General features: G+C 43.8%; 3 protein-coding genes across 6 annotated transcripts; 2 read left to right on the top strand and 1 right to left on the bottom strand.

Moving 5' to 3' along the window:
- Positions 1-8,118, bottom strand: BRCC3 (BRCA1/BRCA2-containing complex subunit 3). The gene is made up of 8 exons (XM_026674690.2): positions 7,885-8,118; positions 5,940-6,059; positions 5,151-5,238; positions 4,280-4,368; positions 3,715-3,770; positions 2,358-2,489; positions 857-900; positions 1-628 (listed from the first exon to the last, which is right to left on the bottom strand). The coding sequence occupies exons 1-8, from the start codon at positions 7,987-7,989 to the stop codon at positions 477-479; spliced, it is 786 nt and encodes a 261-aa protein (XP_026530475.1). The 5' UTR covers positions 7,990-8,118; the 3' UTR covers positions 1-476.
- MTCP1 (mature T cell proliferation 1) lies at positions 8,093-15,823 on the top strand. Of its 4 annotated transcripts, none has more exons than XM_026674691.2 (5): positions 8,093-8,181; positions 13,088-13,270; positions 13,377-13,547; positions 14,002-14,054; positions 14,177-14,312. In XM_026674691.2, exons 2-4 carry the CDS (start codon positions 13,151-13,153, stop codon positions 14,047-14,049), a joined length of 339 nt encoding a protein of 112 aa, XP_026530476.1. In that variant the 5' UTR covers positions 8,093-8,181; positions 13,088-13,150; the 3' UTR covers positions 14,050-14,054; positions 14,177-14,312. The 4 variants fall into 4 exon arrangements, with proteins under 4 accessions (XP_026530476.1, XP_087828478.1, XP_087828479.1 ...); XM_087972352.1 differs by lacking the exon at positions 8,093-8,181 and adding an exon at positions 8,261-8,352; XM_087972353.1 differs by lacking the exon at positions 8,093-8,181 and adding an exon at positions 10,799-10,884.
- Positions 15,777-18,305, top strand: CMC4 (C-X9-C motif containing 4). Its single transcript, XM_087972355.1, has 2 exons — positions 15,777-15,844; positions 17,076-18,305. The coding sequence occupies exons 1-2, from the start codon at positions 15,787-15,789 to the stop codon at positions 17,243-17,245; spliced, it is 228 nt and encodes a 75-aa protein (XP_087828481.1). The 5' UTR covers positions 15,777-15,786; the 3' UTR covers positions 17,246-18,305.
- Positions 18,306-18,796: the final 491 nt, after the last annotated feature.

Below are 18,796 nucleotides of genomic sequence, written 5' to 3'. Positions count from 1 at the left end.
TTCAGAAGGAATCAAATCATTTGACTTTATTCCGTTTAAAAAGAGAGAGACATGCAAAATCCTTGTTCTGCAGTTAGAAACATGATAGGAACAAAAATGAGGCAAACAATAAAATAAAATATAGCGCGTTATCTTTGAGGACCCACCAGAACAGTGCATCCCGAGATAAATTAAGAAACAGTTGCTACTAAGTGCAGTAAGGACAATGGCTGCTGTGCTTATGTTATCTGACCTTGACAACTTCAAGACCCGTTATGTTAAAGAAAAAAATGAAGTCCACCATGTAAAAAAGTCATTCTTCTGCAATATCTGCTGTCCTGCTCGATGGAATCCTCACCGCCCTGAAATGCCATTTAGCAGGGGGGGCCTTGGCGTCCTCTTTAGCAGTCATGGCTGCAAGATGGAAGAAGGGGCTGGAGAAACAGCAGCAAGACAGCCTGGGGCCGAGCCCAGGAGCTCAGAATCCCTGGCCTTCCTCACTCCAAGGCAGCCAGTTCCTCTAGCAGCTCCTCTTTCTCCCTCTGCAGTTCGTGCATCCGTTGCTTGTTCTGCTCCAAGCGGTCCTCCAGCCACTGCAGCAGAGGCCCGCTGATGGCAGACATCTGGCTGCAGAGGTTCTTCGTGAAGACTGGCAAGAAAAAGAAGGGGGTGGCTGTGAGCATGCGTGGGAGTGGCAACAGGTGCCTCAAGGAAATGGTCGCAGGAAGGCCCCGAGCGGCTTTCAGCCCCCACAATGTGAATGACGCCAGTTCTCTCCGTGTTAAATGCTGCTAGCTCCTCCCCACTAGTTACCCAGTACAGTTAAAACGCCCTGTTGACAATTCTTTAAGGACCCAGAAGGGGTGGGAAGCCGTACCTGAACCATTGTGAATCTTGGTGATAGAATCCAGGTGGGTGAGGCTAAACAAGGGAAGAAAAGGTATCCCTGTTATTATTGAAACACTGATAGAAATTCCCCAAAATCACATCACGAGTATGTTTTTGGCCTAATTAGAAGGGACTCTTATTGGTGTGTGTATGAAAGAGAAAGAGGGAGGGGGAGAGAGAGAAAGAGGGAGGGAGGGAGAGAATGAACGAGATAAAATGAGCCTAAAGTCCTTCTCTTCCTCCCTTCTGGCCTAGTTGCTGAATGGCTTGACATTGGTCCTCCAACTCACCGTTATGTTAGTGTCACAGTGGCTACACTCAGTTATTTGCTTTATTAGAGGTTTATAATACAATCCAGACAGGCTTCAAAAGATTTCACTCGCCAAGGGACACCTTACCAAAAGTCTTCTTCCCCAGTGAGCCACCAGATATACAGAGAAGTTCATCCTTTCACCTTAGCAACAGGTAGCTGGTCACCAAGACAATGGCTCTCTACTAGAAGTTTCATTTAAATATCAAAAGGGACCGTTGAGCAGGCCGGTGGCTTTTCACCTTCACCTTTCGGGGCACTTTGCATATCCACTTCCATCCTCCTTTTGATGTTTCTGGGTCCGTAATGAGACAGCCTCCTACTTAAGAGTTGCCAATACATTCTTGGATGCTTTAGGACAGTGATGGCGAACCTTTTTGGCACCAAGAAAGCGGAATGCACATGCATGCCTGTGTATCTGTGCATGCCGGAGCACAAGAAAACTTAAGACCGGCTGGCCGATGCACACATGCCTGTTTTTTGGCCATTTGGGGGGGCCGTTTTTGGCCATTTTCAGGCTGTTTTTCGTGCCTGAAAATGGCCTGAAAAATGGCTCAAAAAAAAAAAAAAGAGGCCCTTTTTTGGGCCATTTTTCGGGCAGTTTTCCAGGCCAAAAAGGGCCTGAAAATGGCTCAAAAGACTGCCTAAAAATGCCCCCGCAAATGCCCCGAAAGACAGTCTAAAAATGGCCTTAAAACACCCCACAAAACGCCCGGAAAACTCCCTGAAAAACAGCCCAGAAAACGGCCTGGTTTTGGAGACCAGCTGGTCAGCGCACATGTGCATGCCAGAAACCCAAAGAGCAGCTGACAGTGGCGTGCATGGCCACTGAGAGGGTTCTGTGTGGCACATGTGCCATGGGTTCTCCATCATGGCTTTAGGAGGTGTGCATGGGATACTGGAAGACTCTGTGTAGGTTATCCCCCCTGCCCAGGTGATTTAAAAAAGGAAACAGAAAAAGGAAGCTGTCCCAAAGATGCTTTTGCAAGAGGCTACTGAGTATACTTGATTTTTTTTTCCTTGAAGAAGAGAACTAAAGAAGCTTCTTGGATGAAAAGCGAAACGTGTTCAAGGGGGAAAAAAAATCAAGGAACCCCAGTTGCCTCTTGCAAAAGCACCTTTGGGACAACCACAACTTCAGGATCTCCAGAGACAAAAAGGAAGCCGGATTTCACCTCACCTGTGGATTTTCCTATACGCATCCTGCTCCTCCTGGCACAGGATTTTTGGCAGTTCCACAGCAGATTCCAGGCACACTTTCCCAATGGTATTGTGAGGGACGACGTGGATAGGAATTTCAATCCTTTCATACCTACAGAGGAAACCGTGTACGCATCATGCAAACACAATTTAGTGTGTGTGGGGGGGAATCACACATTTTCTAAAAGCCATTTGTGTAACTGTCTTTTCCTGTTTGATGGTACTGACAAGAGTTTGGTAGAAGAGACTCAGATGGAAGAGGTATGCTACTTTTGAGCATGCATGCGACTGCCGACGCGGAAGTATAAGCCTGTCTGACCAGATTTTCTTTTCAATGCTGAACATCCCTCAAACCGTGTTTATTAATGTTGTTAGAGGAACATTATGTTATCATATTTTATTTAGCTATATATTAAATTACTGTATTTTATTCCAATTTCATTTTATTCCAATTTCATTTTAAATCGTATTTTATTCCAATTCCATTTTAAATGGTTTTTATCAGATTTTAGTAATAATTTGTGCCTGGAACTCTGCACTTTGATATGGCCCAAGGGCTAATCAATAAAGTATACTACTACATTGTTTATATAAATATGAAGCATTTCTGACTTTGCCTTTTTTCTCCTTTTCTTCTCCCACCCACCCTCTTCATCTGTTTTCTATTTAATATTTTAAGCAAGGGTGCAAAACTTGAAGCCTTTAACCCACCATGTCCTCTTTTCACCCTAGCTTTTGGCTCTCCTAGTGCCCACTTATGGCTACATTTCTCATCTGTTCTATGCATTTTTGTGTGTGTTATTTTTCTCTCTCTCCGCCTTTTCCTTTCCCTGAACCCTCTGGCAGAAATTCCTCTTCATCCCCTCTTCTCCAAACAATTCAAACCAAGAGAAAAAAGGTGCGTCCATGCGCCCTGTCTCCACCCTCCCTTCAAGGCAGTACGTAGTTCTACAGATGTCATGTTCAACCAAAGGCAAGCACCTTAAAACTGTTATCAAAGTAATCAAAGTCAATAAGATACTTATTCCATGCCATGTGTGCGTGCATGTGCACACACAGTGGATCTTATTTACAACTGTTTTATAATGCAGCAGGAAACTCTGGCTTCGTAATGTAAAAGGTGGGTAAAACAGCTGACATAGAATAGGATAGAGATAGGGATAGGATAGGTAAAGTGATAAAGATAAGTAGGTAAAGAGATTTGTTTTCTCTTCACATAGTTTACTACAGAGACAACATAATTACACACACTGGGGAGAAATACTAAAACTGAAATTGAAAGAAAAGTGTGATGAGAAGTTTAAGTTTGCTGCACGAATGTTCATCAAAATCCTTACTCAGAGCTCTTCTGGGCTTGAATGGACTGGAAACAGGTGTACAAAACCCGGCCCGTCTGTGTCAAAATGAAAGATAATAATAGTTGAGGGTGTGAAGCATGTTAGGGTTCAATCATTATTGAAATCCATAGGTAAACTATATAAAACCAATTTTGTTTTTTTCTAGGAACTCTGGATATCTGGACAGATGCTTTGAGGGAAGGGAAGCTGGATAGCTCAACAAATTGTTGCAAAGTTACCATCCTATTTAGCTGAGCTCATGCATTTTTCAAACTTTATGATTCTGTACAGGGTCACTGACACACTCAATTTACATATCAGGGCTGCAACATCATGCATGGAAAGGAAAATACATATGCAGGGAATCTACTTTTTAACACAATTTTAAAACCAACGTTCTTGCAAATCATGCTGAAATTAAAAGCAATAGAGTGGCACTATATGTTAACATCTTCTGGCCATGCTGACTAGAAACAGAGCAAAACACTTACTCCAGTATGAGGTCTGATAGCAAGATGCCCGTCCTATTAGAGGACCAAGTGCCATTTATTCATGTTCTATTTACCTTTGTGTTTTTATCTTCAATGAAACAAGAGAAGATCAGCCCCACAAAGCCTTGGTCCATCATCTGATACATTGCTTGTGTGCGCACATCTGTAGAAGATAATCAACAAAAAAGGAGATGAGATTTCAAATATCTCTCCTGTACAGTAACGGCAGTCATGGGACTATCAGCACCAGGGGATCAAGTCAAAGAAATGTTCCCTTTTTTTCCAGCAACAGCAGAAAGCTTCAGAAAAGGAGCTATCCAGAAGAGGACATTTGAAAACCAAAATCATGGTGAGATAATGAAAACAAGAGGACAGTGCAGCCATAGATTCCTAGAAACAGGCTACTAGTCCAGTTGCATTTTAAAATGTTGGAAAATACTGACTTCTTTTCAGTGTATCTGACTTAAAGCAGTATATTCCTGACCTCCCAAAAATATAATGAATTCTAGACAAGAGTTCAATAAAGCAGACTTTCCAAATAGGTGAAAATGTAATACTGTTTTGCTATAGGCCCAAATCAGTGCTGGATCAATGCATGAATATTAGAAGAGTTACACAGAGTTTAGTTTCAATGAAACATTTCTGTACTTCAATCTTCTCAGATCAGATTGGATAGAACCATAGCTTAGTAGGAGGTCAACGATTCAGTTCCAACTGCCAGACGTTTTTAGCTTATTTAATTAGAACTAATCAAGTTCAGTACAATGCCCAGCCTAAATGACTCCCTTCAAATCTTATCCAAGTCAACAAAGGCTCTCATTAGAACATTTTATGCATTCAAATAGTCTTGGGCAAGAGGTGGAAAAAAAATAATTTCAAGCATCTGATCTTATCCTTCCTACTGTTTGGGAATCTTACTCTTAATTACAGGACACCGTGTCTTACCTACATGTGATGGCCACACTGTTATGTGAGGATGAGAGTGATACCAGCCTACAACTCTCATGGTGCGTCCTGTTAATTCAGCCAATCTGTGTGTTAGTTAAGGGTGCTCAAAAAAAAGAAAAAGAAAAAGAACTACAAGAAAAATATGTACGATAGTAAGAATACTTTTTACGTTGTGGTACAAAAGCACTAAATTACATTTAGTTTATTTGCAGCCCCATCAAAACAGTAATTTAATAAATCCCTGGAATAAAACTTTTCTCACATTTAAACAAACAAGGTCGTTAAGAAGAAATACAGACAATAATCAAAGTAAACACACTTTAGTGTAAACTTCTGGAACTGGGATATGTCTAGTCTGATGAAAAGGACTAGAGGTGACATGACAGCAGTGTTCCAATATCTCAGGGGCACCATAAAGAAGAGGGAGTCAAACTATTCTCCAAAGCACCTGAGCATAGGACAGGAAGCAATGGGTGGAAATTAACCAAGGAGAGAAGCAACCTAGAACTTAGGAGACATTTCTTAACAGTGAGGACAATTAACCAGTGGAACAACTTGTCTCCAGAAGTTGTGAATGCTGCAACACTGGAAGTTTTTAAGAAGAGATTAGACAGCTATTTGTCTGAAGTGATGTAGGGTTTCCTGCCTAAGCCAACTGCCAACTGTTATTCTAAGTTCTCTTGCAGTATAGAAAAAAAAATAGTAGAAACTCCGTATCTTTTCTAGATCGCAAATATCTACCTGCTTTGAAACTACCATTAATCCATAAACTTAATAAAAAGATATCTCTGCTTCTGTTGAAGCAGCTGAGAGCTGCTCGGGAGAAATCTCCACACGGTCTTTTCTCTTATCTGACCTGCGCAGGATGATCACTGAGTGAATGTGAACAATTCGGCTTGTATCAACCTGGAGATAACAAAGAAGAAGAAGAAAAATCACTCATAGGCAATACAACACAAGGCCCATTTCACTATTGCTTTCTGCATGATATAGTAAGCCAGGTTACTTACTATAAAGAGATCCCTGCAAGCTATCATCTTATCTGTCTCCATCTCACCTCTCTGTGACACTTTTTTTAAAAAAATGCTGATATTTCCCTGCAGTTTTATGCATTGCACAAGCTTGGAGCAGCTACTCTGTTCAGTTTGTGAGTATAAGAATATGAAGCCAATCTTGTTTGATGTTCAGTTCCAGCTTGTGGAAAGGTGATTTTTTGCAAATGCCCTTGCACCACACTTCCACAGTAATAATAGACATTATTTCTATTCACTCACTGAAAATATGTGTGGGTGTGTGCCCGCACATGCTTCCTTCCTATCAATTCCCACTCTCTGGCACAATTCCCAATGTCAATTATTGCAATGCATATAATTGCACTGGGAACATGTGGAAACTGTTGTTCTAGGCCCAACTCTCCTTTTGCCGCAAAACCAGTTGCGCAGAAAGACAGTCGAAGGTTAGAGGCCTAGCATTACAATCCTGCCTTCTCTATGCAATATAGCCAGAAAGGGATGCTGTGGTGCCCAGCCTTGGGAGATTGAAGATAAAGGTTGTTGTGGGAGTATAGAAGACACGCATGCATGCAAACATATATTTATTTGTTTATTTTTATTTATTTTATTTGTCAAGCATGTATTAGATCAAGGGTCTTCAAACTTGGCAAGTTTAAGACTTGTGGACTTCAACTCCCAGAATTCCTGAGCTAACATGACTGGAGGAGGAATTCTGGGAGTTGAAGTCCACAAGTCTTAAAGCTGTCAAGTTTGAAGGCCCCTGTTAGATAATGTGTATAAGTTTAAACGTGATTATGAATACATGAAATGGATATGAATAAAAAGGGGACATTAGGACAGGGACAGTAGGCATGTTGCTGTGCTTATGCACGCCCCTTAAGAGTCTCTCTTAAGAATGGGGTGAGGTCAACAGTAGACAGTCTAAGGTTAAAGTTTTTGGGGTTTGGGGAAGAAACCACAGAGTTAGGTAGTATATTCCAGGCATTGACCACTCTGTTGTTGAGTTTGGAGCGGTTTACCCTGAGTTTGTATCTATTGTGTGCTCATGTATTGTTGTGATTGTAGCTGAAGTAGTCATTGACGGGTAGGGCATTGCAATGGATAATTTTATGTATTACAAAAGTGGTGTAATTCTATATGGTGCATGCATATGTCTATACATATGACTGTGTGTGTGTGTGTGTGTGTGTGTGTGTGTGTATATATGTATGAAAGTAGTGTATATTGGAGGTGGTGACTCTTTGAGAGCTGTATGCAACAAAATTTCACTTTAATGTATACTGAGTAGTGTGTATGTATGCCAATTATTGTCACATTCAAAGTGACAATAAAGTTATTCTAAGTCTTAGGGGAATGCATATGTGTGTGTGTGTAATGTATGTATGTATGTATGTACACACACACACACAAATATATGTATGTATATGTGTATTTAACTCGACGTTAAATAAACATAACACTTTATTTTAACACTTGAAGTATTTAGTAAAGGGTTTATTACGTTTGATATTATTTAATAAATAATAATTATTATTAAAGAAGGGACAGAACCACCATAAACAAAGCACTAACAAGCAAGCAACTCCACAAAAACGTCGGCTAACCCTAACAGATCCCGGGTATAGGCCGGGTTTGGTCTCTTCCCTGCGCGGCCCCCCAGCCAGGCGACCCCGTCGGCCGGGCACATCCGGCTCTCCTGCCCGCCGCAGCGGCCGTACCTCCCCGATGCAGAGCCCCATGACTTCCTCCTTCTCGGTGCTCAGCGCGTGGTTTAAGCACACCAGGAAGGCGTCGGCCTCCAAGTGCGCCGCCTGCACCGCCATCCCGGCTAGCTCCGCTCCTCTTCCTCCGGCGGCGGCGGCGGCAGCCCGTTCCCCGGCGCTCCAAGCAGAGTCCTTTTCCGCCTTAGGCCTGCGTTTCCCGGACAACGCCGACTTCCGGTCCGTTCCGCCGGAAGTACCCGGCCGGGCCCGAGCTGAAGCGGTCGTGAGTTCCGCCGGCGCCGCTGCCAGCAGGTCGGTTCCGGCCGGGGGAGGGGGGGCGCGCGGGGGAGTTGGGCAGCGCGAGCTGTGTGTGTCCGTGTCCGGCCGTGGGGCGAGAGAGACGCGGCCGTGGGGAGAGGGGGGGTTCTGTCTCCCGTGGGCCGCCTCCCCCACCTGCTTCGCTTGCCCTTCAGTGGTGTTGGGGTGGGTTTGTAGCGCGTGTGTGTGTGTGTGAGTGGCTGGCGAAGGGAAGAGCGGGTCGGTCTCTGCCCGAACAAGGAAGGCGGGCGGTTTGGGTCGACCCCCCTCCGTGGGGAAGGGGGCTGCTTTGACGCCCCCTCCCCCAGGGACGTTGTTGTGGGGGAGGGGCAGAGGAAAGGACGAAGCCCCTCCCCCGGGGGTTGAGGGAATCTCCGTCAGGCTGCAGTTCAACAGGCAGAGCCCCTTTCTCTGATGGGGAAGGTCGGACTTCGGAAGTCGTGGGGGCTTCCTCATCCCTGGAGGCTTTCAAGAAGAGACTGGGCTGCCCTCTGTCAGGAAAGGCGTAGGGTCTCCTGCTTGGGCGGGGGGTGGGGTGGGGTGGACTAGGTGACCTCCAAGATCCCTTCCAACTCTGTTAATCTGTAAAGAACAGAAGTTGCGGGAGCTTCATCATCCATGGAGGCTTTCAAGAAGAGACTGGACTGCCACCTGACAGAAATGGCTTAGGGTCTCCTGCTTGGGCAAGGGGGTTAGACTAGATGACCTACGAGGTCCCTTCCACCCTGCTACACCTCCTGGGGTTGGTTTCCTGTTTAATCACATTCCAATAAAGAGACAATGTTGGAAGGCAGACTTAGCTGGTCCAATATGCAGACGGCAGTGTTCACGTAACACATTGACATGGGGCTTGGGCAGGGTTCGCCAACCTTTTGGACCTCAGGGACCACCAAACTCATAATTTTAAATCCTGTGGACCAAGAGACCCTGGGAAAATCCCCCAAAAAGTCTGCAGGAAAATTCCCCACCCCATTTTCCTACCGATCGTTCTTTATTTGGGATCGCAGGATACCGTCTCCATCTCCATTCTCAAGGGGAGAGAGAGAGAGAGAGAGAGACTTTTGGCTTCATGCAAAGAAAGCAGCAGAAGTCTGTCTTTCTCTCTCCCAAACTCCCCAGAATGGTGCAGCCTCTTGGAGCAGGAGGCCTTGCAGGGTCCCAAAGGTTCATTTCTGGCAGAGTTTGGGGGAGAGAAAGAAAGACTTTCGTTGCTTTCCTTGCATGCAGCCAAAAGCAGAAGAAGAAAGAAGTGGAAAGAAGCAGCCCGGTGGACAGGACAGGAGCGTGGGGCATGTTCCGCCGCTCCGCCCTTTCCCTCCTCCCTTCACTGTTTCATGTTGTTCGCAATGCAAGCGACGCAAGCCTTGTGTTCCTGTGGGCCATGTGGGCAGCGCAGCCTTGTGTTCCCACACAGCCTGGATTAATTGCTTTAGGGGGTGCTTTGGGGGGAGACATTTCTCTGCGGACCACCAAAATTTTCTCGTGAACCACCAGTGGTCCCTGGTCCACTGATTAGAAACCACTGGGCTAGGGTGGAGATATATTGATAGGAAAGATTTTGGCTGCAAGGTTTCTCTTAAAATGTGGGAACGTGGGCCGCCCGTTTCCACTAGGCTTCCAAAATCTGAATGGAATTGACAATTGTGGGTTACCTCCGTATGTCATATGCAGAAAGCAATCTCTTTCCTTGTCCCAAGTTCAAGGAAATTGGGACAAGGCATAGGAACTCTGGAATATTGCAGAAAATTGATGCCAATTTTGCAGAACTGAGGGGCTGCAAATAAGATTTTTTTTAAAAAAAAAAACCAAATCTCATTGCTTTGAGTTGATTTATAAAATGTAATAAATAGCACAGGAGCCACTGATTCCGCCTTTTGGTACAGTTAGGAATTGTTGACTTCTTTCACTGCCTTCCATCTCTGTCTTGTTCTTTTTCTTGTAACAATAACTTCTATTTGCAATTGTCATCTATATATTTCTTTTTAAATTCACACTGATGCCTAGAAAAAGTAGTGAATACCCTCAGGACCCTATAAATGTTTTAGGAGGCTGCAAGGAATCTTGGCCTTCTAAAGCTGAACTTCAGAACAACTACTTCGAAACAGACAAACCGCTCTCACAAGAGGCTGCAGACTGCTTGCTTTGGGTCAAGGGTGCTGCAGCCACGATGCATGGCTTAATAATGCTGCTTATGACAGATCCACCTTTTGATTCAGTTCTGCCACCATCTGTACGCTGAGCCTTCTGTCTCGTGTTCCATAACAAGTCGAATTCAGCACTTAAGAAGAAAACCGAGCCAGGGTTTGAGGGTTGGGGAGAGAGAGAGAGAGAGAGAGAGAAATGAGCTGCTTTTCTCCCGATCTGGAGATGGCATTACAAAAAAATAATAATAATTACCAGGCTGGAGTACCACAACTACTCCCCTCTGGTTATATTTTCTTACTGCTCTGCACAAGTAAGAAGTCTAATAGATTTCAGCGAATGTTCTTTATTTTCTAAGCAAATCGCCGACATCAGAATTAATGGTATTAATAGAATGTGGATGTTGCAGTGATACATATACCGTATAATGCTCTGATTCTTTGTGAATAGGAGATTTTTTTGAAAGGATCCTGGTGCAGCTTGGGAAAACGTTTCTTCAAACCAAACATAGACAAAAATTCTCCCCTCTGAGTCACCCTCAAATATAGCTCCATGGTGAGAGTCGTCCTTTGTTGTTAGGGCACCAAGTGCTGCCAAAATACAAGCATGAGCATTTTTTTTTTACTCTGTTGGCTTTTTGAATTTGCAGCAACATGTTGACTCCGCAGTCCAACTTTGGTGCACCAGTTGTGTGTGTGAGAGAGAGGGGGGGGATGGACGCCTTATATTGAGTACATGTTTCTTGGGGAAAGTTTCTTGCATAGTGTGGATTTGTCCCTAATTGTGTCATTTGTGCAGCTCTTGATACATTTGGCATATTTAGACATTTGAGGCGAGCCCAAGAGGTTGTGGTGGAATTCTCAAGCCCAAAGAAACAGCTTGTACCTTCCTTGGCATACTCTGTATTCCTTCGCAGCAATGAAATGCAAAATGTTCTTTCAAAAGCTGGCCACCAAAGTGGTTAACCACATAGCTTTCTTTTCTGCTGCTACACAAAGTGTTTCTGATATGTGTTTCTTTTTCCTAGTAGCTTAGAACACCCTTAATTCTGCAGCCACCTCCATTCAACGCTAGTGTGTTAAATTTTAAAAAAACTAGAAATATATATATATATATATATATATATATATATATATATATATATATATATATATATATATATATATATATATATTATTTATATTTATTCCCAACATTTTCACCCCCTTTGCTTTTAGATTTCTGAATGTTTCTTTCCTGATTTGTCCTGGATATCAATGCTAAAAAGAATTTCACTTAAATCTTGTTTTTTTAAAAAAAAATTGCCAGAAAGAAGAGCTAAATTTGTTTGTCCTTATGCTGGAAGATTAATGGGCACCCCTGCAACTAATGCAATTGGGATACTAAATAATTTTCATTTCACTATGTTTTGCCAACTCTTCAGCAATTCAGTTTTACCCCAAAGAGGTAAAAGAATGCTCCTTTTGAGAGAGATTTTTGCTCTTCCTACTATTCCATATATCTTACTTTACTCAGCGCTTAAGCTGTTTCAAGTAGCAGCAGCAGAGAGTATATTGCCCCAAATCATCAGTTGTACCTATCTGTTCTTGATTTCAGATTGTGTAGGTTTTGTTTTGTTTTCTCCTCCCAAAATGGTCTAACATGGTTGTGGGGAGAGCAACTGAAAGAGAGAAAGGAATATTGGAAAGGCAAACTGGGAGTAACATCCAATGATGAAATTAATTACGAAGCACTCCCGAGGCCACATCCAGACTGTAGATTCACTTGGATTAGTGTTTTTCTCCCTCAACCACTTGTGGATGTATGGACTTCAGCTCTCAGCTGGCTGGAGAATTGTGAGATTTGAAGTCCACACCTCCTAAGGCTGCCTTGGTTGAGAAACATTGACTTGGTCCTAACTATTGATCAAGGCCACTGATAGCTCCTATAACTGTACCATCACACTTTTCTTCTTGAAAGACGTGTCATGCCCTTGCTAGAGTCAGACTCTGAGGGAGAGGAGGAATAGTCAACAGGGAGTGGAGGTGTGGCTCCGGAGGTTGTGGAGGAGGCTGGGGAAGGGCAGAGGCCGGCTGGGCAGTCAGAGGAAGAACCAGGCCCATCCCCTCTGCATCCTAGGACATGCAGGGAGGAACGGAGAAGGAAACGGCTTACGAGAGAGGAAGTGGCCATGATCCCCCTCATTGGTTACAGTTGTGGAGAATAGTATATAACAAAGATGGTTAAAACACAGCATTGCCAGAAGCAAAGCATGTTTTATTTTGGGCTGAAGTTATCTTGGCTGGCATCCTTCCAACAGAGTGTGCCCTGTTATCTCCTTGAAGTTGGTAATTACTTATCCTGGTCCATTGTGGAATTTCCTTCATTGTAGTTTGTTTGGTTTTTTATTTCACCTCTATCCGCTCATTGAGTTCAGACTGTATTGCTTTCTTTTGAAGACTATTTTTGAATAAGTTTTATCTCCAACTGAGAATTATTTGAACAGTGGGGCCAACTTAGAGGCATTAAAGGACATTTATTTACAGTTTGGATTTTGTTACGTTTGTGTTACATTCTGGGTCATCACAGACCTTTCCAGTGGAATCCACTTTATCTCCAAAGGGACAGTGACAGGCACAACATTTCTTAAACTCTCCCCCCCCCCCCTTTTTAACATGCTCTTCATGATGCTAGGACGGTGCATGCCACCCCTGGCCTTCCCTCCTTCCCTCCTGGTGCTGCTCCTTTGCAAGACTAACCATTGCGTATCTTTGCTCAGAGTTAAAAGAGGACGTGTAGACATGGGAACCAAGGGCGGGCCTTCCTAGCCAAATAGCAGGGCATGGCAGAAGGTGAGGAAGGTGGCAACGAAGCCCAGGTCCCACCTGTCCGCCTCTGGGTATGGCGGATGGGCGTCTACTGCGATGAGAACCAAGCAACATGGCTGGTGGCCCAAGAAGAGGTAAGCTCCCTCGTCTCCTCACTTCCGCGCCCAGGTCGGGTTAGAGCCGATTTTGGGGGGCCTGAGCTTATCCGTGACTTCTTTCTTGGGCTTCTCCCTCCTCTAGGAAGGAGGGACGCTAAAAGCCCGGATCAGAAGAATCCCTGTGCCCCTGGGTGAAGCCGTGCGCCCCAGCCGCCTTCCTGCTTCCCAGCTGCCCCATATGTGGCAGCTTTCAGCGGGGCCGCAGTACCGGGACAGTAACTCTCGCATCTGGGGCATTGAACAACACTCAACGGTAGGTTAAGTAAAACCTGGCTCGGTGGAGATCTGGGCCTGGGCCTGGCTAGTCTAGTGAAGAGAAGGACCAGGGGAAGACAGGATAGCAGTCTTCCAATATTTGAGGGGCTGCCACAGAGAGGAGTGGGTCAATCTATTTTCTAAAGCACCCAAAGGCTAGACAAGGAATAATGGATGGAAACTGAACAAGGAGAGATTCAACCTGGAAATAAGGATCAACTATCTGACAGTGAGAACATGGAACAGAAGTTGCCCTCGGAAGTTGTGGGAGCTTCATCACTAGAAGTTTTCAAGAAGAGACTGGACTGCCATTTGTCAGAAATGGTCTAAGGTCTCCCGCTTGGGCGGGGGGGTTGGACTAGGTGACCTACAAGGTCCCTTCCAATTCTGATTATCTGTTATCTGTCCACCGGCTGGGCTCTTACAGTAAACACGTCTTTGGGTCCTTGCAGGTCATGGGAGTGGAAGAACTGCTGCTGAAACTCCTGACCAGCAATTAAACCCGGTGAGCTTCTCTTCCTCCTCCTCCTCATCTCCCTCCCCATCCTCCCTTGCGTTCCTCCGTTTAGTTTCCGCTTTTCTCTGACGGTGGTTCTTCCATGCCGCTTTTTTCCCCTTGTCTTTCAGGAGCTGTGATGCTGGGACGGCGGGCCCGCTATGGTTTTTTTTAATGTCTTAACTCCTAGCGCTCAAAATGGCCGCTGCTGCCCCCCCGAGGCAGAGCACGGCGTGCAACTCCCTTAACACTGCCCACAGCAACGCCGCCCAAGAGCTTAGGACAGGCAGTCGAGAAGAGCAACATGGCCAGTTGAAAGCGGAGGGGCAGTTTTAGGTAGGCAGACCGGACCTGCCCCTCCCCTGCCGGAAAGCTGGTCAGGATACCATGATTTTAAGAGTGGAGGAACAAGCGATGCCCGATGGCCTTGGCTCTCTTGTCTGCAGAGATTCCGGAGGCCTTTGGGGGCTGGGGGAGGACGGCAAGGGGAGGGTCAGAATGGAAGGACGGACCCCATGGGTTTCTTGACCCAGTAAAACAGATCGCAGCTTCTTCCTTGGATGAACCGCCTTGAAAAGTACTGGGCTCTTTTGACCAACTGAGGATGTTGTGTGTTTGTGTTTTTTCATCTCGTTTATTTCTGGCAGCATCACCAGGCTTTTAACAGTGTTCCCTACATGTTTTTATAAGACCAGTGACTCAGAGGGGAGAATCTAGTTTCCAAAATGTAGCATGTTGGGGGGCCTTCCTCCCTTTTTTCCTCTTCATCATCCATCCTCCCTTCCTCCCTCCCTTCCTTCCTTCTATTCCTTTCCTTCCTTTTGATACCTTATGATTGACTCTTGATGAATGTATCTTTTATGTACACAGAGAGCATTTCCACCAAGACAAATTCCTTGTGTGTCCAATCACACGGCCAATAAAGATCTATTCCATTCCATTATTCTATTCTATTCTATTCTATTCTATTCTATTCTATTCTATTCTATTCTTCCTTCTATTCCCTTCCCTTCCCTTTCTTCCTCATGCACAAGAAACTACTGTCATTCAAGTTCCATTCAGTCAACGTCATTTCTTCAACAGCATGCAATCCTTTAAGTACTTTAGTTTTCATCCTTTGAGTGTGTTAATTATTTGACAAGTTTGCTTAATGGTGTTTGTAGTAAGGGAAGGCAGTGCCAATGTGTCTTTAAGTGTCATTCCAATATTCAGGACAGGAACCTACAGCTTACCAGTTGATAAAGCTCAGGATCTATTGAAGGAAAGATCATCTCTCTCTGCTTGGGTTTATTTATCATACTAAGCTAAAGAAGTTGTGATTATGACTTGGTCTATGATACGAAGCTATTTACTGTAATGGCGGCTTTTGGTTTTGTTGCATGAATCCATCAGATTTTGTTTTGGCAAGTCGGGTTTAAGCAAACCAAGTTAGCACATTGTTTTCCTTCTCAAACTTTGCTTGGCAAGCTCTGGGGAAGGCAGAACTCATGTGGACTCTGCCAGCTCTCTCAGGTGGCATGTGGGAGATTGACAGATGATCCTTTTCATGAGCAAGAAAATGGACTTAAAAGAGGATGAAGAAAATCCTTGGTGAGCTGGATCCTGTAGGAACCAATTCCAGATCGGTGATGTGTGGAAGGGGAAATGAAGTTTCTTTCAGATAGGGCCTTGGGAACTTTGGCCCTCTATTTTGCCAGGATAATGTTTTCCTTTCTGATTTTTTTTTTCTAGTTCCTTGGTTATGGCTGCAAAAGACCCCTGTAAGAAACATGCCTGTGAAATCCAAAAATGTTTGCAAGGTAAGCGGCTTCTCTTGGTTTTGTAGTATTTGATTTATCATTAAGTAAATAACATGCCCTTTCTATGCTTTTCAAAGTGTTTTTTTTGTGTGTGTGTGGAAAATATAGTTTAAACGTAAGCAAAATAATAATAAAAGTGGAGGACAGAAAAGCCTAATTTTAAAATTCACACTTAGTAGCAGAAATGGTTTAAACCCATAGACTGTTTGTGACTTCCCAGTAGTCCGTGTGCAGCGTTTACTGTTTGCTGAGGTGGTAGGGCTGAAAGTAACTTCTTTCTGGAACAAACAAGATTTCCTTCCAAGTTTAGCTATTCGTGTTTATCCTAAATTGGTGGAGGAAGTTGTTTTTGCCATGTTTTCTTACTTTGCGTTCTGTTCCTTTACAACTTGCTGTATTTTAATTACGTTGAAGCTCTTCTAAACAACAAAATGCTACGGATGTCTGATCTAGTCTATATTTGTGTGAATTTCTGGCACCCTGTGAGCAATTCTTGAAACGCCAGCTTAAATTGTAGCCTTTAATTAAAATCTTCCTTCCAGACATAGACGGAGAAGGGACCTTGGAGGTCTTCTAGTCCAACCCCCTGCCCAACGGGGGAGACCCAAAATAACATTGAGTATTGATATCGCGAAAATTTGAACTCACCAAGTATTTTGATCTCACTTTTATTTCTATTTTCATTCTAATACCGATTCTATTCTATTCTTTCATTCAATATTGATTCTATTCTAATCTAATTCTATTCTTTATTCCAATATCTATTCTAACTCAATTCCTTTACTCTATTCGGTTCTGTACTATTCTATTCTTTCATTCCAACATCAATTCTGTTCTATTTCTATTTTCATTCCAATATCGATTCTATTCTATTCTTTCATTCTAATATCCTATTCTATTCTAAATTCTATTCCAATTCTATTCTGTTCTTTCATTCCAATATCCTATTCTATTCTATTTTAATCCTATTCTATTCCTATTCCTATTCTATAAACCAGGGGTGTCCAACCTTGGCAACTTTAAGACTTGTGGACTTCAACTCCCAGAATTCCTCAGCCAGCAAAGCTGGCTGAGGAATTCTGGGAATTGAAGTCCACAAAAAGTTGCCAAGGTTGGACACCCCTGCTATAAACTGTGTGGAATGTGTTCATTTCTGGTTATAGGACTATTTTGAAGGGGATTCTGCCTGCCCAGCTGCCATTCCTCCACCACTGCTCTTCTTTCGTTGCAGCAAACAACTACTTGGAATCTAAATGCGAAGCTGTCTTCCAGGAGATGAGGCGTTGTTGCGCCCAGTACCCGAAGGGCGTATCCCTCTCTTGTTCAGGCTTCAAAGGGGTGGAAAAAGAGAGAGAGAAGCAGGTACCAGATTCCAATCATCCCCCCACTCTGAAGCCCTGAGTGAGCCCGTTCTCTGGGAGGGCCCGAGCAGCCTTACCTGCCGTCTACGTAGCTACCGCGCTATACCTCAAACCTGTTCTCTTGCGTGGGAGGGTTACTCCCAAGACGCAAGCCGGCTCCTCTTTCAGACCCTGACGGAAACCCGAAGACCACTGCAGACCGTCGTCGGCCGAAGAGTAGAAGCCCCTAGCACTTTTGTTGTCGAAACGATGTTACTGCTGTAGCCTTATTGTAAAGTAGATTGGAGTAGAATGCCTTGATTTGTGAATAGTCTGTGTCCTTTGTTCTGTTGTCCAGAAGAGCAATATTCCACTTGGGAAGTTGAAATCCAGCCTGGTTTTTTTTTGTTGTTGTTGTTTTTGGCTGGACGTCGAATTTCAGACAATCTCGTTTTACGTGTGGTCCGTGTAAGCTAAGTCCTTTGTTGAAGCAAAGTCCTCGTTCCTCAGTCTTGTTTGAAAGTTGTCCTTTTCCGCTAAACGGGAACAAGCTGGCAACGGAAGCCCCAGAGAGCTAGCTGTTTAGCTCAGCGGTAGGATTCCCATAGCTGAGATAAAGCCACCTGGTTTTCTGAGCTTTTGATTTCAGGAGCGGTCAACACCTAATTGCACAATATTGGTTTTATGTCATGCTGTGGTAGAAGCAGCTGATTTCAGGGATAGCTACGTTGTGTGCTGTGTGGCCTCCTTCCCCTTATTTGTAAAGCAATAGGCACTTTTGTGGAAAGCCGGAGTTGCAAGTATTATTTTTAAAATTCAACCATTTTGCTATTTATCCGGATGAAACCCCATTTCTATGAAGGGAATAAGAATGTTAAGTGTAGCACCCCCTTTCCTCTTCACCCCCTGCCCCCAATTTAGACTTAAATCAAATGCTCCCCAAGGGATTTTTTGAGCACCCTTTACAAACTCTCGCTGTTCTGTATCTCGTGCCTCCTAGGTGTCAAAACCATCGCAAAATAACTTCAATGTTGTGTATACCGTAAGCAGGCTTTAGCAAAGCTGCTGGAATGAGATTCTGACTCCTGTTTGCAGTTCAATAAAATACTCAATCCATACAAGGATATGATCATGTTTATCTTAATATTTAAAGCCCGAGAGAATAAACGTATTTTTTGAATCCTTTCTTGGACAGAATTATGCTGAAGACAAGACGAATAACTTTCTCATCTTATAGTAAAATCTAAAGTCACAGAGAAATGCAGTTGTTAAAAATTGTGAATGATTGCCAAGAGAATCCCTTATTCAAATCTGATGACTGTCATGAGCAAATATTCAGTAGCCGAAGTCAAACCACGAAATCCTCCAAATATATATTTCATGTCTGCAACTTTCTTTCAGTAAAGTGTTTCAAGTTATCAGGATTGTTGGGAATTTGCAGGGAGAGGCTATATAGCTCATTAGGGCAGTGCCTGGTTTCTAGATATGAGGCTCTGAGCTTATTCTCTAGCTTTTCCAAGTAAAATCGAAAATGCACTAGAATGGAATTCTGTATTCCTGTTGTCAGCTCAGCAATAAACTAGCATAGTCAGAACCACGTGAGGAGTTATAG

This window comes from Notechis scutatus, chromosome 10 (assembly GCF_049901735.1).
Source record: "Notechis scutatus isolate UNSWTSFEM ecotype Mainland chromosome 10, rNotScu1.2, whole genome shotgun sequence".
NCBI lineage: Eukaryota > Metazoa > Chordata > Lepidosauria > Squamata > Elapidae > Notechis > Notechis scutatus.
Note: the sequence above shows the minus strand (reverse complement) of the source record. Positions and strands in the feature narration are given on the sequence as shown.

What these genes read in the sequence shown, in the direction of transcription:
- BRCC3 (XM_026674690.2), bottom strand. Translation starts at nt 7,989, where the DNA reads ATGGCGGTGCAGGCGGCGCACTTGGAGGCCGACGCCTTCCTGGTGTGC. An exon ending in TGGGGCTCTGCATCGGGGAG is followed by an intron (nt 6,060 to 7,884) that starts GTACGGCCGCTG and finishes TGTTATCTCCAG; the next exon opens with GTTGATACAAGCCGAATTGT. An exon ending in GCGTATAGGAAAATCCACAG is followed by an intron (nt 901 to 2,357) that starts GTGAGGTGAAAT and finishes TCCCTTGTTTAG; the next exon opens with CCTCACCCACCTGGATTCTA.
- MTCP1 (XM_087972354.1), top strand. Translation starts at nt 13,151, where the DNA reads ATGGCAGAAGGTGAGGAAGGTGGCAACGAAGCCCAGGTCCCACCTGTC. An exon ending in GGCTGGTGGCCCAAGAAGAG is followed by an intron (nt 13,271 to 13,376) that starts GTAAGCTCCCTC and finishes TCCCTCCTCTAG; the next exon opens with GAAGGAGGGACGCTAAAAGC. An exon ending in GCATTGAACAACACTCAACG is followed by an intron (nt 13,548 to 14,001) that starts GTAGGTTAAGTA and finishes GGGTCCTTGCAG; the next exon opens with GTCATGGGAGTGGAAGAACT.
- CMC4 (XM_087972355.1), top strand. Translation starts at nt 15,787, where the DNA reads ATGGCTGCAAAAGACCCCTGTAAGAAACATGCCTGTGAAATCCAAAAA. An exon ending in AATCCAAAAATGTTTGCAAG is followed by an intron (nt 15,845 to 17,075) that starts GTAAGCGGCTTC and finishes CTTTCGTTGCAG; the next exon opens with CAAACAACTACTTGGAATCT.